The 17,764-nt window shown below is 40.0% G+C and overlaps 1 protein-coding gene across 1 annotated transcript; it reads left to right on the forward strand.

Moving 5' to 3' along the window:
* The first annotated feature begins 11,780 nt into the window (after positions 1-11,780).
* LOC102276473 (olfactory receptor 8S1) lies at positions 11,781-14,239 on the forward strand. The gene is made up of 2 exons (XM_005896412.2): positions 11,781-12,553; positions 14,077-14,239. Exons 1-2 carry the CDS (start codon positions 11,781-11,783, stop codon positions 14,237-14,239), a joined length of 936 nt encoding a protein of 311 aa, XP_005896474.2.
* Positions 14,240-17,764: the final 3,525 nt, after the last annotated feature.

The following is a 17,764-nucleotide window of genomic DNA, read 5'->3' on the forward strand; positions in this document are numbered from 1 at the left end:
GAAAAGTGAAAGTGAAGTCGCTCAGTCGTGTCCAACTGTTAGCCACCCCATGGACTGCAGCCCACCAGGCTCCTCCATCCATGGGATTTTCCAGGCAAGAGTACTGGAGTGGGGTGCCATTGCCTTCTCTGAATTATTCCTAAAACCCTATAGATTGGGGAAGACTATTATCTCATAATTAAGGAAGAAAATACATGCAATATCCCTGGGAAATGTGTCACATTGTGTTAAAATTCAGATTAAAATCATATTATGAAAGCCAAGTTATTTCCTGAGAGTTTGGTTGCATTAAGTATAGGAATGGGCTGTCTTGTCCACCACTTGCCAGGGCCTATACGTCCTTTAACAGGCTATGGAGGCTTCATTTGGGAGCTGCTGGTCCCTGAGACAAGAGAAATATGGTCTGAATGCCGAAAGTACCCACAGGTATAGAGTGTACGAAGAGAGAATTAGAAGATAAATAACTTGGCTAAGACAGAAATTGTGTATCTTGAATGGAATTTTGGAAAGCTGAATTGTCAAAGCAGGATGAGATCTCAGAAAAATCACTGGACCAAAGCTTTCATTTAATGATGAAAAAATTGAGCCACAGAGACAGAGATGACTTGTCCAGATTTGGACCATCAGTGTGAAGCAGAAACAGACTTTAGGACTTGATCTCCTAATATCCTTCTTTCACATGCCTCATGATCAAATGACAATAAGGTTCTGCAAACCTACCCTGTAAAGGCCAGTAAAGCAGCAAGAAAGAGTAATGGAGTGCAGGGTCCCAGCCACAGGCCCCAGGTGTTCAAATTTTTCAGTTGCTGAGTTGCTGTCATATATATTTTTTTTAATAAGTTAATTTTTATGGCAGTATAGCTGCTTTCCTGTAGCTCAAACAGTAAAGAATCTGCCTGCAAGGCAGGAAACCAGGGTTCAATCCCTGGGTTGGGAAGTTCCTCTGGAGAAGGGAATGCAATCCACTCCACTATTCTTGCCTGGAGAATTCCATGGACAGAGAAGCCTGGTGGGCTACAGTCCATGGGCTCGCAACGAGTCAGACCCGACTGAGTGACTAACACACACACATAGCTGCTTTACAAGGCTGTTAAAGCAGCTTTACAAAGCTTCTGCTGCACAGCAAAATGAATCAGCCATGTGTATATTTCTTCCCTTTTAGATTTCCCTCCCATTTAGGATACCACTTTAGGCGCATCAAGAGGAGTTCTCTGTGTCATACAGTATGTTCCCATCAGTTGTCTATTTTATACACAGTATCAGTAGTATGTGTCAATCCCAATCCCCCAATTACTCCCACCCTTTCCCCCTAGGTATCCATACATTTGTTCTGTACATCGTGTCTTTATTTCTGCTTTGCAAATAAGGTCATCTATACTGTTGCTGAGCGCCAAAGAATGCTGCTTTTGAACTGTGGTATTGGAGAAGATTCTTGAAAGTCCCTTGGACTGCAAGGAGATCCAACCAGTCAATCCTAAAGGAAATCAGTCCTGAACATTCATTGGAAGGACTGATGCTGAAACTGAAACTCCAATACTTTGACCACCTGATGCAAAGAACTAATTCATTGGAAGAGAACCTCATGCTGGGAAAGATTGAAGTTGGGAGGAGAAGGGGACGATAGAAGATGAGATGGTTGGATGACATCACCAATGAGATGGACATGAGTTTGAGTAAGCTCTGGGAGTTAGTATGGACAGGGAGGCCTGGTGTTCTGCAGTCCATAGGGTCGCAAAGAGTCAGACACGACCAAGCATCTGAACTGAACTGATACCATTTTTCTAGATTACACATATATGCATTAATATATGATATTTGTTTTTCTCTTTCTGACTTACTTCACTCTGGACTAACTAGGTCCATCCATGTCTCTACAAAAGAACAAATTTTGTTCCGTTTTTATGGCTGAGTAATAATCCATTGTATAATCTCCAAAATATAAAAGCAGCCCATGCAGTTCAAAATCGAAAAAAATAAATCAAAAAATGGGCAGAAGACGTAGATACACATTTCTCCAAAACAGACACACAGATGGCCAACAAGCACAAGAAAAGATGCTCAACCTCACTAATTATTAGAAAAATGCAAATCAAAACTGCAATGTGGTATCACCTCACACCGGTCAGAATGGAAATCATCTAAAAATCTACAATCAATAAAGCTAGTGAGGGTGTGGAGAAAAGGGAAACTTTACAGTGTTAGTGGGAATGTAAACTGCTATAACCATCATGGAAAAATATCTGGAGGTTCCTTAAAAAGCTGAAAATAAGACTTCCCTGGTGGTCCAGTGGTTGGGCGTGCCAATAGGGAACACAGGTTGGATCTTTGGTCTGTGAAGATTCCAGGTGCCGCAGGGCAACTCAGCCCATGTGCCGAAACTGCTGAAGCCCACGTGCCCTAGAGCCTGTGCTCTGCAACAAAGAAGCCATCACAATGAGAAGCCCACACACTGAAACTAAAGAGTAATCCCCACTCGCCACAGCTAGAGAAAGCTCATGTGCAGCAGTGAAGACCCAGCACAGGCAAAACAATAAATAATTTTTTAACAATACCCTACTCTCTGAGAGGGCTTCCCAGGTGGTGCTAGTGGTAACGAACCCGGCTGCCACTGCAGGAGATGTAACAGACATGGGTTCGATCCATGAATCAGGAAGATCCCCTGGAGAAGGATATGACAACCCACTCCAGTATTCTTGCCTGGAGAATCCCATGGACAGAGGAGCCTGATGGGCTACAGTCCAACCAAGACCAGAAAAGGCAGTGTGAATTATTAGATGTAAGCGGGTAGGAGATGTTCTCCTGATTTTCCTTGATCTTAGAATGCACGGGAAAGGAGGGACCCTACAGTCCATGGGGTCACAAAGAGTCAGACACAGCTGAAGTGACTTAGCACACACACACTATCTGAGATTGTTTTCTTCAAATGAGTCATGGGTTACTGGGAGAGAAATGGAAGCCTGGCCAACCAGATCAGCATGAAATGGCTCACACAAACTATCCTCACATTGCATAGAGTGAAATACAGATTTCTGGTATTCAGTGTTTTAGTGATGTTGATGAATTATTGATAACCTTTGCTTAACATACTTTTCTCTCAGACTGAGGTAGCCATATTTAGTTATCTATACCAACATTTCTTATTGTTTCCAAATATCCACATGACTGCCTTTTAGAGAGTTTTATCTGGACATAAGGTGCCATCTCTACATTGATTCAGTGGTATTAATGCTAAAAGAGTCATTTAAAATAAGTAAATAAATTGTTTAAAAAACTAAAAATAGAACTACCATCTGACCCAACAATCCCACTACGGGGCATTACCCAGAGGAAACCATAATTCAAAACTACACATGCACCCAAATGTTTACTGCAGCAGCATGGAAGCAACAAAAATGTCCATCAACAGAGGAGTGGATAAAGAAGGTGTGGTTCATCTATTGCTTCTAGAAAGATTTCCTCTCACAGCAATTTCTGAAGGGTGTGTTCTTATTTCAGGGGTAAGGAAATACCTCAACCCCCTTCAAGTCACCCATTTCAGATTCTTGGAGCTTCTGCCCTTCCTGTCCTTTTCCCACTCCACATCTCTACCTGTGACAATCCCACCAACATTTCAGAACAAGCTTAAATTCATTCCTCTGCCGTCGGGGGCATTGAGCAAGGATCAAAAGTCAGAGCACAACAAACACATGAAAAGATGCTCAACATCACTCATTATCAGAGAAATGCAAATCAAAACCACTATGAGGTACCATTTCACACCAGTCAGAATGGCTGCGATCCAAAAGTCTACAAATAATAAATGCTGGAGAGGGTGTGGAGAAAAGGGAACCCTCTTACACTGGTGGTGGGAATGCAAACTAGTACAGCCACTATGGAGAACAGTGTGGAGATTCCTTAAAAAACTGGAAATAGAACTGCCTTATGATCCAGCAATCCCACTGCTGGGCATACACACTGAGGAAACCAGAAGGGAAAGAGACACGTGTACCCCAATGTTCATCGCAGCACTGTTTATAATAGCCAGGACATGGAAGCAACCTAGATGTCCATCAGCAGATGAATGGATAAGAAAGCTGTGATACATATACACAATGGAGTATTACTCAGCCATTAAAAAGAAAACATTTGAATCAGTTCTAATGAGGTGGATGAAATTGGAGCCTATTATACAGAGTGAAGTAAGCCAGAAGGAAAAACACCAGTACAGTATACTAACGCATATATATGGAATTTAGAAAGATGGTAACAATAACCCTGTGTACGGGACAGCAAAAGAGACACTGATGTATAGAACAGTCTTACGGACTCTGTGGGAGAGGGAGAGGGTGGGAAGATTTGGGAGAATGGCATTGAAACATGTAAAATATCATGTATGAAATGAGATGCCAGTCCAGGTTCGATGCACAATACTGGATGCTTGGGGCTAGTGCACTGGGATGACCCAGAGGGATGGTATGGGGAGGGAGGAGGGAGGAGGGTTCAGGATGGGGAACACATGTATACCAGTGGCAGATTCATTTTGATATTTGGCAAAACTAATACAATTATGTAAAGTTTTAAAAATAAAATAAAATTTAAAAAAAAAAAGAAAGGGAAAAAAAAAAAAGTCAGAGTGCCAGTAACATATCCCTGGAGCATAGTCCCTGCATGTCCAATGGTGTCACTACAAGGCCCAGGGCTCAGACACAAATTAGCTTCAAGAAAGTACAAAGAAGCAAGATAAGGTAGCCATAGGGAAGAGGAGTTCCAGGAATAGAAAGAGGCAGAAGCAGCAAAGACAGCAGGTGTTCACAGCTTCTCACAGAGCTGCTGATCCAGCTTCTCAGAACACAATGCTTTATGGGCCAACCTGATCAAAAAGGAGACAAGGCAAGTTGACTGACAGGATCTTAGCTCGACTTCCATCTACCTTTGTCCCCAGGAAAGCTGAGGTGGAAGAGTGAGGGTGAAAATTAAAACCAAAAAGATTTTCCTGGCCAGCTGGCAAGAGACACTGAGCCACCTCCATTTTTTTTTTAAACTCCAAGAAGATAGTAGGGCCGTGGTACAAAGAGCTTGCCTTAGGGTTTAGGTCTAAGCAAGTCAAATTAAATGTGCAAGACCCGCTGAAGGAAACCCTGGGTTTCAGCCCTCTATTAGGGAATCCTTGTTAGGAAAATTGTGAAACAGAAGTGAAGTAAATAAGGCTTGAAAATTGAAACCTGAGTCTGCTTGATGATTTCTGTTTAGAAGACTACTTTCTAGCTTAAAATACCAGGAGATAAAGAAAAAGGGCTATGGTAGTAGAACTAAAGAGCTCAGAAGAAGGAGAGGAGGGTAAAGTAGAAAATAGAATGGGGACTCTCCAGTAGTTAATTCCTACTTTATCCAGAATCTTCTTGACACACATAATGTCATCAGTAAGGTCATCATCCAGGAACTCTGGCAGAAGTTACAGGGGGCAGGGGGATCGGGGGGAGGTGGGATGAGAGAGCTAAGTATTACCCAGAAAGGTAATGAGTGTCTCTGTTCCCTGGTCCTTCTCGGAACTAGAGATTTGTGCTTGTTGTCTTTCTATATGAGAAATCCGATACAATAATGCCTCCCCCTAGGTAAGGACTCCCTTTGCTTTTCTCAGGCATCACCAGAGGAATTACCAACTTCATCAACTGAATTACTCTGAAAATGCCAGAGTATTAGACTTCAAGATCCCCAAAGAGCTCAGAATATCTACCCGTGAACTTCAATAAGCTATCTGTGAATTTACTGATGATGAAAATTTCTAACATCCTCTTGCTCCGTATTATCAAGTCCCACAGTTGATGCGGAATCCAAGACAATGAAGTAAGAGGTGTGCTTGACACCAAAAAAGAAGACTGTCACAGGAGTAGGCAATCTCAAAAAGAAAATCAAACCCGGAGGCTCACCCTTCCCATTTGTACATGTTAGTACAAAGCAACAGCAAATAAAACACTATGAAACTATGAGGCATAAAGACATACACGATACTGGATGCTTGGGGTTGGTGCACTGGGATGACCCAGAGGGATGGTATGGGGAGGGAGGAGGGAGGAGGGTTCAGGATGCGGAACACATGTATACCTGTGGCGGATTCATTTCAATATATGGCAAAACCAATACAATATTGTAAAGTTAAAAAATAAAATTAAAAAAAAAAAGAAAAGTGAAAGAAAAAATAAATAAATAAAGACATACATACAGATGAATGAAATGGATTGGAGACCCCAGAAATGAACCCACCCATCTATGGTAAACTGATTTTACACAATAGTTAACAATATTAAATTGCAGGAAAATGGTGTTTTTAACAAATGGTGCTGGGCAATTTGCTATCCACACTAAACTGGACTCTTTCCCTCTACCATATACAAAAAGTAACTCAAAATACATAAAAAAACTTGAATGTTAAGAAGTAAAATTACAACCAACACACCATATCCACAGGTTCCATATCCATGGACTCAACCAACTCCAGATTGAAAATATTAGGAGAAAGAAATTACAATGTTTCAAAAAGTAAAACTAGAATTTGCCATATAACTGCAAATATTTACATAGTATTTACATTGTAATTACAATCTTTATATAGCATGTACATTATATTAGCTGACATAGTAATCTAGAAATTATTTAAAGCAAATAGGAAGATGTGCCTGTGTTATATGGAAACACTATGCCATTTTACATAAGAGACTTCAGCACACATGGCTTTTGATGTGCCTGGATTTGAACCAATGCTCCACAGATACCAAAGGATGACTGTATAAAAGCTCCAATGAAACATTGGGATAAATCTTGAATTTAGTGGTGATTTCTTAGATCTGAGAGCAAAACACAAGCAATGAAAGAAAAAATAGATAAAATGGACTTCCTCAAAATTAAAAACCTTTTTGCATCAAAAGTTACAAATCAGAAAGTGAAAATATAGCCCACAGTATTTAAGAAAATATTTGCACATTATTTATCTGATGTATCATTATCCAGAGTATATCAAGAACTTTTGCAATTTGTCAACATAAAGACAAACAAGTCAAGTTTAAAAATGAATAAATGATTTCAGTAGGCCATTCTCCACACAAGACATACAAATAGTCAACAAGTAGATGAAAACATGTCAAACAACATTAGTCATGATGGAAATGCAAATTAAAACAGCAATGCAACAATTCCTTCACATACTCTAAAATGGTTAAAATCAAGAAATCTAAAAATAACATAGATTGGCAACAGTGTGCAGAAATTGGAACCTTTAAACATTATTTGAAAAAATGGAAAAGATGTAACCTAGGTTAAGACTATAAATATGCAATTAACATACGGTTCAACAACTCCACTCCTAGATATATACCCCCAAAGAAATGATAACAGATATATTGATAACAGCACTGTTCACAATAGCCAATAGGTAGAAACAAGGCAAATGTCCATCAGTGGATAAATGGATAAACAAAATGGAGTACATCCATAAACAGCTGCATTATTGACCATAGAAGGAATAAAGTAAGATGATCCAGCCACTGTGGAAAATAGTATGGCCGTTCTTGAAAAACTTAAACCTAGAATTAAAGTATGATCAATCAATTCCACATCAGGATATATACTCAAAGGACTGAAAGCAGGGACTAGAAAAGATACAGGTACACTTATATTCATAGCAGCATTAACCACAGGAGCAAATGGATAAACTAAATGTGGCATATACACAAAGTAATATAATTCAGCCTTAAAAACAGAAGCAACCATAAATAGGTGCTGGATTTTGTCCAAAGAGTTTTCTGCAATTATTGAGATTATCATATGATTTTTATCTTTCAGTTTGTTAATATGGTATATCACATTGATTAATTTGCATATATTGAAGAATCCTTGCATCCCTGCCATAAATCCCACTTGATTATGGTATATGACCCTTTTAATGTGTTGATGGATTCAGTTTATTAGTGTCTTGTTAAGGATTTTTGCATCTGTGTTCATCAGTGATTGTTGTGTTCAGTTGCTCAGTCATGTCCGACTCTTTGTGACCCATGAACGGCAGCACGCCTGTCTTTCAGTATCTCCCAGAGTTTGCTCAAATTCATGTCATTGAGTCAGTGATATCATCCAACCACCTCGTCCTCTGTTTCCCCCTTCTCCTCCTGCTTTCAATCTTTCTCAGCATCAGGGTCTTTTCCAATGAGTTGGCTCTTCCCATCAGGTGGCCAAAGGATCAGAGCTTCAGCTTCAGCATCAGTCCTTCCAATGAATATTCAGGACTGATTTCCTTTAGGATGGACTGGTTGGATCTCCTTGCAGTCCAAGGGACTCTCAAGAGTCTTCTCCAGCACCACAGTTCAAAAGCATCAGTTCATTGGCCCTCAACATTCCTTATGGTCCAAATCTCAGATCTGTACATAACTACTCGAAAAACCATAGCTTTGGCTAGACAGACCTTTGTTGGCAAAGTGATGTGTCTGCTTTTTAATACGCTATTTAGGTTTGTCATAGTTTTTTTCCAAGGAACAAGCGTCTTTTAATTTCATGGCTTCAGTCACCATCCATAGTGATTTTGGAGCCCAAGAAAATGAAGTCTGTCACTGTTTCCATTGTTTCCCCATCTATTTGCCATGAAGTGATGGGACTGGATGCCATGATCTTTGTTTTCTGAACGTTGAGTTTTAAGCTGGCTTTTTCATTCTCCTCTATCACTTTCATCAAGAAGCTCTTTAGTTCCTCTTTGCTTTCTGCCATTAGGGTGGTGTCATCTGCATATCTGAGGTTCTTGATACTTCTCCCAGCAGTCTTGATTCCAGTTTCTGCTTCATCCAGCCCAGCATTTAGCATGATGTACTCTGCATATAAGTTAAATAAGCAGGGTGACAATATACAGCCTTGGCATACTCCTTTCCCATTTTGAACCAGTCCTTTGTTCCATATCCAGTTCATCAGTGATATGGGCATGTAATTCTTTTTTTGTGGTATCTTTGTCTGGTGTTGATATCAGGGTGATGGCGGCCTTGTAGAATGAGTTTGGGAGTGTTACTCTCTCTTTAATTTAATGAAAGAGTTTAAGAAGGATAAGTGTTAGCTTTTCTATAAACTTTTGATAGAATTCACCTATGAAAGCTTCTGACCCTGAGCTTTTGTGTTGGAAGATTTTTTTCATAGTTTCCATTTCAGTGCTTTTGATTGGTCTGCTCATATTTTCTATTTCTTCCTGGTTCATTTCGGAAGGTTGTACTTTTCTAAGAATTTGTCTGTTTCTTTAAGGTTGCCGATTTAATTGGCATGTAGTTGCTGGTAGTATTCTCTTAGGATCTTTTGTATTTCTGCATTGTCTGCTATAACTTCTCCATTTTCATTCCTAATTTTATTGATTTGAGTCCTCTCCCTTTTTTTCTTTATGAGTCTGACTAATGGTTTATCTATTTTGTTTATCTACTCAAAGAACTAGCTTTTACTCTTACTGATCTTTGCTTTCTCTCTTACTGATCTTTGCTTTCTTTTTCTTCATTTCTATTTCATTTATTTCTGCTCTGGTTTTTATGATTTCTTTACTTCTACTAACTGTGGGGGTTTTCATTCTTCTTTTTCTAGATGCAGTAGATGTAAGGTTAGGATGCTTATATGATATATTTCTCTTTTCTAGAGGTAAGATTGTATTGCTATCAACTTCTCTCTTAGAAGTGTTTTGCTGCATCCCAGAGGTTTTGGGTTGTCATGTTTTTGTTGTCATTTGCTTCTAGGTATTTTTATTTCTTTTTAAATTTGTTCAGTGATCTCTTGGTTATATAGAAGTGTACAAAATAACTTCAATATCTTTTTCATCTTAAATGTTTCATCATTTTATTTTTATAAGCATAAATATCATTTAAAGTATAACAAAATGAGAACGAATGGAAGGAGGGAGGGAAGAAGGGTAGGAATTCCAAGCTTTGAAATAAGAAACCTTAGAACTCTATTATATTTTTTCTTTAGAAATTATTGGCCACCCAAGGGTACCTCTTAGATGATGCAACTCTCGGAAACAAGACTAATACAGGGAAGAAAGAGCTGGCCCTGGAGAACTCATTCAGATCAGAGCGTGCCTCCTTCCTAAGGGCCTCTCCAGGGACCCTTTAGACATTTTCCAAGGTCTAAAGCTGAGATAAAGTCCCTCTAGCGATTGTTATTCTGGAAGCAGAGTCAGAAGTCATCCCATTGGACAGAAGGACTATAGGAATATTTCCTTGCTCAGAAACCCCACCTCTGCATCTTCTAAGGGAAAGTTGAAGGAACCACATGAAGCCTTACTTATATCTGTGGCTTTGCTCCAGTGTTAAAAAGAATGCCATTCAGGTATCCTCCACGGAGAACATCTCTTGTTAGCCTAAGGAACCCAGGTGAAGAAAAATATCCTTCTCATTCAGCTACATCTTCTAAAACTGTCCAATCTGGGAACTTGTGAGTGTACAAGCCACAAATAGTAACTAGATCCTCATTCATCATCCTCTTGAGTTAGCCTCCAAGGGGAGAGAGGCCATCACTTGGTGTTCCTGTGGTCTGGACTAACCCCTCTCACTGTCCATCTTACCAGGTATTCTAGGGAGTCTTTTTTTCTCTGCTCTTTTTTTTACTGTCACATTACTGTCTCTGTGATGCACAGAAGGTGGTTCAAATTTGACTTAGCTTTATCCAAATCCTCTGGTACCAACTTAGAGAATTCATTGTTTTCATAGATTCTAGTGTTAATTCCTGAGATTACTGTGCAAACAGTGAACATTATAAATTCACAGAAATCCTGGAATGGGAAACTGTTGGAATAACTGATGTGCACAGCCCTCACCTCCAATTTGAGGGCTTCCTCATGACTGGCTCCCACGAAACCAGACTATGACTCTGCCACTTCTGTATGGGTTGACACAGAAGGGGAGAAATTTCCATTTAGTACCAGAGATATCCAAGGAAGATTGTCTCCAATCTGTTTTGTTTAAATATTTGTTCATATTTATTTATTTATTTGGCTGCACTGAGTCAGTTGTGACACTCAAGATCTTCAATCTTCGATTTTGAGGTATGGGGGATTTTTAGTTGTGCTGTGAGAACACTTAGTTGAGGCAGGTGGGATCTAGTTACCTGACCAAGGTTTGAGCCTTGGCTGCCTGCATTGGGAGTGCAGCATCTCAGCCATGGCCCATTAGGGAAGTTCATCCGCATTCTTCAGAATTTCTAAGGTGGTATGGACTTTAGAAACCATCTAAAGTTTTCCAAGACTGTTTTTTTTTTTTTTAAATAAGAAGTGCAAATGACTTGTTCATGAACTTACAGTGAGAGAGAAAGGTCCTGTGCCATCATCAACTGTCACAATACTTCTATTAATCATTCAACATGCATCGTGGACTACCAGTCAGATGGTTGGCCAAAATCTTTATTGCTTACTCACTATGCCTGTGAGGCTTCCTGTGATTTGAACTCTGTTGCTTTTGTAACTGGACAACAGCACTTCTCAGTGCTCTGGAGACTATTTCCACTCCCTTCGTTTCCTTCTTCAGTCTGAATAATGTCTTTTCTCTTCTCCTTCCTAGGTTTGATTCTCTACACTCTTCCTTCTCACCTTCTCCACCTTATCCGATAGATTATTGCCCTGAGCTGGGCAGGGTTGATGAGATCTGACATGGCTAGGTTGCCCCTGCTACACGAACTGTCCTTGGTCAGTCCTAAAGCTTTATTCATGACACCTCATTTCCAGCCATGCTCTGAGACTCATAGCACCCTGGAACATTCTTTTCTGTTCTTGTCCCTCTGAAGGGAATCTCTAATGCTCCATGGAAGTTGGCAACACAACCAGAGTCACTGCGTTTGTTCTCCAAGGACTATCCAACAACCCTCAGATCCAGGCAGTACTCTTTGTAATATTCCTGGTGATTTACCTCCTGATCCTCACAGTGAACCTGCTGATGCTGCTGGTGATCAGGACTGACTCCCACCTCCACACCCCCATGTACTTCTTCCTCAGTCACCTCTCCTTCCTGGATGCCTTCTATTCCTCAGTCATTGTGCCTAAGCTGCTAGAGAACCTGTTTTGCAAGCAGAAGACAATAACCCTCCTAGAGTGTTTCACCCAGATCTCCTTGGTCATATTTTCAGGGGGCACTGAAACCTGCCTCCTTTCAGTCATGGCCTATGACCGGTACCAGGCTGTGTGCCACCCCCTGTCATATGTGGTGACCATGAATAAGAAGATATGTATTGGCCTAGTGGGAGCCTCCTGGGCCATAGGAATGGGGACTGGCCTACTTAACACCATCCTCCTGGCTCAGCAGGATTTCTGTGGCCCCAACCTCATCCGCAGTTTTGCCTGCGAGTTTCCTCCAGTGCTCCTGTTGGCCTGTTCTGACCCCTACATGAGCGTTACCTCCATCCTGACCACCATGGTGGTCCTGGGCCTTGGCACCTTTGTCCTAGTGCTGGTTTCTTACAGTCATATCATCATGACAGCCTTGGGGATTGACTCTGCCTCAGGTCAGAACAAGATCTTCTCTACCTGCTCATCTCATGTTCTTGTGGTCACCATCTTTTACGGTTCAGGAATTTTCAGGTATGTCATTGTTAGACCTCCGGAATGTAAATGCAGGATATTTGTCACTCTAACGTAACCTTGAACTACAGAACAAAACATTGCAAAGTAGCAGGAAAAGAGCTGTACTGGAATTCAGAAGTCCTGGGTCCTATTTATGGCTCTTTTGTGGACTAGATGTGTGAATTATAAAATATCCATTTTCTTTCTGAGAGTTTAATTTTTACACAGTTAAGCTCAATTTTAATATGTATTACATCACAAAAGAAATATTATTAACCTCATTTTCCAGTTAGAAACCTGAGTTTCTGAAGTAACCAGGTACTTTATCAAAGTTGCTGGAACAAGCTAGGAATCAAATCAAAATATAAACCAAGCCTCACCAACTTGAAACCTCAACCCCTTTTCTACCAAGTTTCTCTCAAGCATAAACAGCTGTAGTTGATGAATCCTTATTTCCAGGAAACAAAGTAACCAATGGCCTGTGCTCTTTCCAAGTGAACTGGAGATGGATTTGCACAAGTTACTCCATACTTTCCTCATCTGGTTGTTACTTGGAGAGAAGTCAGGAGAGGGAAAGGATAAGGAATGATCTAGAAGAGTTCACTTGAGCCTGAGAGCAAATCTCTCCAGCTTTCTTTGTCTCAGTTTCCTCGTTTGCCATAAAGGTATAATAAAATTACTCCCACCCACTTCACAGAAATGTTTGGAGGAATAAACTAAAAGATAAAAAATGAGAAAATGAGTATCTTTTTTAACTAAGCATGCAAAACCCACAAAGAACATTCCAATGAAAATGGCACAATTGCAAAAAAAAATAAAATTTAATGCTTCTTTGGGAAATACTCCTTGTGACACTTAAGATACACTAAAAATTTTAGTATTACTATTTTGGATTCATATCTCATGCTGAACACATATTTATCTTTCATTTTAATTACATAGCTTGCGTTATTTTCTAAGCCAAAGACAAATGTGCTTAAAAGGACAAATGATTGTTCCACTAAGCATTAGAAAAATAACATGCTGTGATTTGGGGGTATTTCTCAGAGTCATAAATGTTAGGAAAATGATAGCATTATTGGACTAGCATTTAGTTTTGTAAGGAACAATCATCACAGGATTGGAACATGCATATATAGGGAAAAGAAGAAGAAAAAAAATCCTATTATCATTATTACTATTAAGGAAAGTCACTTTGAAAACTGTGAAGTGCTACAGAAATGCTTGAAATTTTCTTTAGTTCTAGTCTAACCTGTACCATTTGATATGCTGAAGAACTTCCTTTTTCTTTGGAAACTCCTCTAACATTTTGCATAATATCACTCTTATATGGAGGCATTTGAGGGCAAAAATAACTGACTTCTCACTAATAATACAGCCATGTCTAGTTGATAGTTGATAATACAGCCATTTCGAGTTGATAGTTGACTCAGCTCTGAGGACCCTCTGGGCCAGTCTGGGATGGGATGGACCGTGGCTGGCAATGGCATTGTGGCCACTGTCCTGAGCTCATTTTATTCCTTTGTGCAATTCCCTTCAAGGTACATGACTCCAGCTTCTGGCTCAGCCCTGGAGCAAGTGCTATCCATGCAGTACAGTGTGGTGACCCCGCTACTGAACCCCCTTATCTACAGTCTGAAGAATCAGGAGGTGAAGGCGGCTCTTAGGAGGATGCTGGCCAGGAAGCTCAGACTTACCTTCTAAGCCAGGCTCTACTGCCTCCTCGTAATCGAGGAAAAAGTCAAGAGAATTAAGAGGAGATAGAGAGCTTCACTTTTAAGCTATCTCAGCATGAATTCTTCTCCACAACAGAAGCCTTAGTTCCTCTGACCCCTGTGCCCTCATCCAGTCAAGCAGGATGGGGAAACCTCCACAGAACTGATGGCACTCCTCCACAGATGACCCAGTCACCACACAGGAAAATCTTCTCAAAAACCATACAGAGGAATTCTCAAAAAGCTAAAAACAGAACCACCCTATGTCCCAGCAATTCCACTTCTGGGAATATATTCAAAGGATATGAAAATACTAATTTAAAAGGATATCTACACACCCATGTTCACAGCAGCATTATTTACAACAGTCAACATATGGGAAAGAATCTAGGTTTTCTTAATGGGTGAATGGATAAAGAAGGCATGGAAAAGCAACTGAATATTATCCAGCCATAAAAAGGAGGAAATTCTACCATTTGTGACAACATGGATGGACACTGAAGGCGTTATACTCAGGGAAATAAGTCAAAGAAACACAAACACTATATGATCTCACGTGCAGAACCTAGGGAGAAACCAAACTCACAGAAAACAAACATGTAGTTGTCAGGAGTGGAAAGTAGGAAGAAACGGAATTGGAGGAAGGTGATAAAAAGTACAAATTTTCAGTGTAAGGTAAGTACTAGGGATGTAAGTACAACATAATGACTAATTAACACCACTGTATGATACATAGGATTTACACAGTAAATCCTAAGAGTTCTCATCACAAGTAAAAAAGTTTTTGTTTTTTTTTCCTTTTGCTTTTCTGTTTTTTATATATTTATTTTTTGGACATGATGGACTTTTTAGGAATAGAAAAGAGTTATATTTGCATCCCAGTGAGGACTGTAGCCCAGGAGACAGCTTCTCAGATAACTCTGGGAAACTGCTCAGTTGAATTTTTTTTTTTTTGAATAGTAATATAACTTATCGGAGCACAGAACATACATCAAATGTGACAGGGTATATTCCTTCAAGTTTCCAAAAGAGAGAAGTTTAGTAAATATAGAGTGAGACAGCATGATGGTCATGCCTGGAAATGGAACCTTATCTTTCAGGGAATGTTAATATGGATGTCATAAGGAAGGAGATTTTTATCCCTGTCTTCACAACAGACATTCTTTCTTTACCTTAATAATTGAAGCAGATATGCTGTGTATGGCTGACAGGCTCGCCACATAAAATTCAGGTTGAAAAATGTATTAGTCCAAATGACTTCCCCAAAACTCACTGTGTGAAAATTTTCTCCATCAGAGGGAATCTTCAGGTTTTCCCAGTTTGAAGTTTTGTGATGATGGATATTAACTGAACCTATTGTAATACTCATTTATATATGTATATCAGAGCATCCTGCTATATGCCTTGAAATTATACAGACTTATACAGTAATGTACGTCAATTCTCTATCCATAAAACTGGAGGTCGGGAGAGTAAAGAATATCTTCACAGATCCCCAGCCGTTTCCACAGCTATTGCTTTTCCCTCTCATTTCCTGCCTATTCAGCCCCTCCCTTTTGCCTTGCCCTCACTCCTTTACTTTGTCTATAGACAAAGTGGAAATCTGACCAGTAGAAAATTTACCACTTGCTTTTGGGAGAATTCCATCTTAGTACTGAGAGCCAGCTCCTCCTTTATTTCCATATCGAAAACTCCCTGCCAAAACCTACAGCTCCAGAGAAACTTGGTTTCAGAAAAGGCAGAGGAACCAGAGATCAAATTGCCAGCATCCACTGGATCATCAAAAAAGCAAGAGAGTTCCAGAAAAACATCTATTTCTGCTTCATTGACTATGACAAAGTCTTTGACTGTGTGGATCACAATAAACTGTGGAAAATTCTGAAAGAGATGGGAATACCAGAGCACCTGACCTGCCTCTTGAGAAACCTGTGTGCAAGTCAGGAAGCAACAGTTAAACTGGACATGGAACAACAGACTGGTTCCAAATAGGAAAAGGAGTACGTCAAGGCTGTATATTGTCACCCTGCTTATTTAACTTATATGCGGAGTACATCATGAGAAACGCTGGGCTGGAAGACGCACAAGCTGGAATCAAGATTACTGGGAGAAATATCAATAACCTCAGATATGCAGATGACACTACCCTTATGGCAGAAAGTGAAGAAGAACTAAGGAGCCTCTTGATGAAAGTGAAAGAGGAGAGTGAAAAAGTTGGCTTAAAGCTCAACATTCAGAAAACTAAGATCATGGCATCTGGTCCCATCACTTCATGGCAAATAGATGGGGAAACAGTGGAAACAGTGGCTGACTTTATTTTTGGGGGCTCCAAAATCACTGCAGATGGTGATTGCAGCCATGAAATTAAGAGACGCTTACTCCTTGGAAGGAAAATTATGACCAACCTAGATAGCATATTCAAAAGCAGAGACATTACTTTGCCAACAAAGGTCCGTCTAGTCAAGGCTATATTCATGTATGGATGTGAGAGTTGGATCATAAAGAAAGCTGAGCGCCGAAGAATTTGATGCTTTTGAACTGTGGTGTTGGAGAAGACTCTTGAGAGTCCCTTGGACTGCGAGGAGATCCAACCAGTCCACCCTAAAGGAGATCAGTCCTGGGTGTTCATTGGAAGGACTGATGTTGAAGCTGAAACTCCAATATTTTGGTCACCTGATGCGAAAAGCTGACTCATTTGAAAAGACCCTGATGTTGGGAAAAATTAAAGGCAGGAGGAGAAGGGGATGACAGAGGATGAGATGGTTAGATGACATCACCAACTCAATGGACATGAGTTTGGGTGAACTCCGGGAGTTGGTGATGGACAGGGAGGCCTGGCGTGCCTTCATGAGATCACAAAGAGTTGGACATGACTGAGCGACTGAACTGAAAGTAGAACATTGAAAACAGTAAATCCTCAATAACTATTTGTTGATTATGAAGTGAATGAAGGAATGAATGGTGGATCAGTCTGAGGAGTCCTTTCTCTTGTATGATCTTAGGATATAGAAGGGACTATCTACCTGTAAGCCTTGGAATATAGCAGACCGAGGTGTGATATTTAGCAATCAGACAATTCATTTTAAACAAGGAACTAATATCCAGAAAGTTAATGTACACTGAAGTTGAAGTTATTAAAATAAAAAAATTTACCTAAATAAATAAAATTTTAAAATGAAGTGTAAGTCTTGAGAGCAAAACTGTGTCTAAGCCTTCTGTATTCCCAGTGTCTAATAAGTCCTGTCACTTAATTGGCTAACAATAAGTGTGCAAAAAAAAATGAATCAGAGAGAAGGAACATATGAAAAGAAACATTTAATTTTGTTTAGTAAAATTGCTGCCTTCACGACGATACAGATGTCAAGGAACGTAGCATGGAGGAGAGATTGGGATAGAAAGGAAGAAAAAGAGTCCATATTTTGAGACATCATCCTGGGTATTCCTCCCAAAATCTCACTGAAACCTGTGCACTGTGAGAACCCCTGACTTGAATCTCTCCACCACCCACCTGAGCCTG

Source organism: Bos mutus, chromosome 5 (genome assembly GCF_027580195.1).
Source record: "Bos mutus isolate GX-2022 chromosome 5, NWIPB_WYAK_1.1, whole genome shotgun sequence".
NCBI classification, from domain to species: Eukaryota; Metazoa; Chordata; class Mammalia; order Artiodactyla; family Bovidae; genus Bos; species Bos mutus.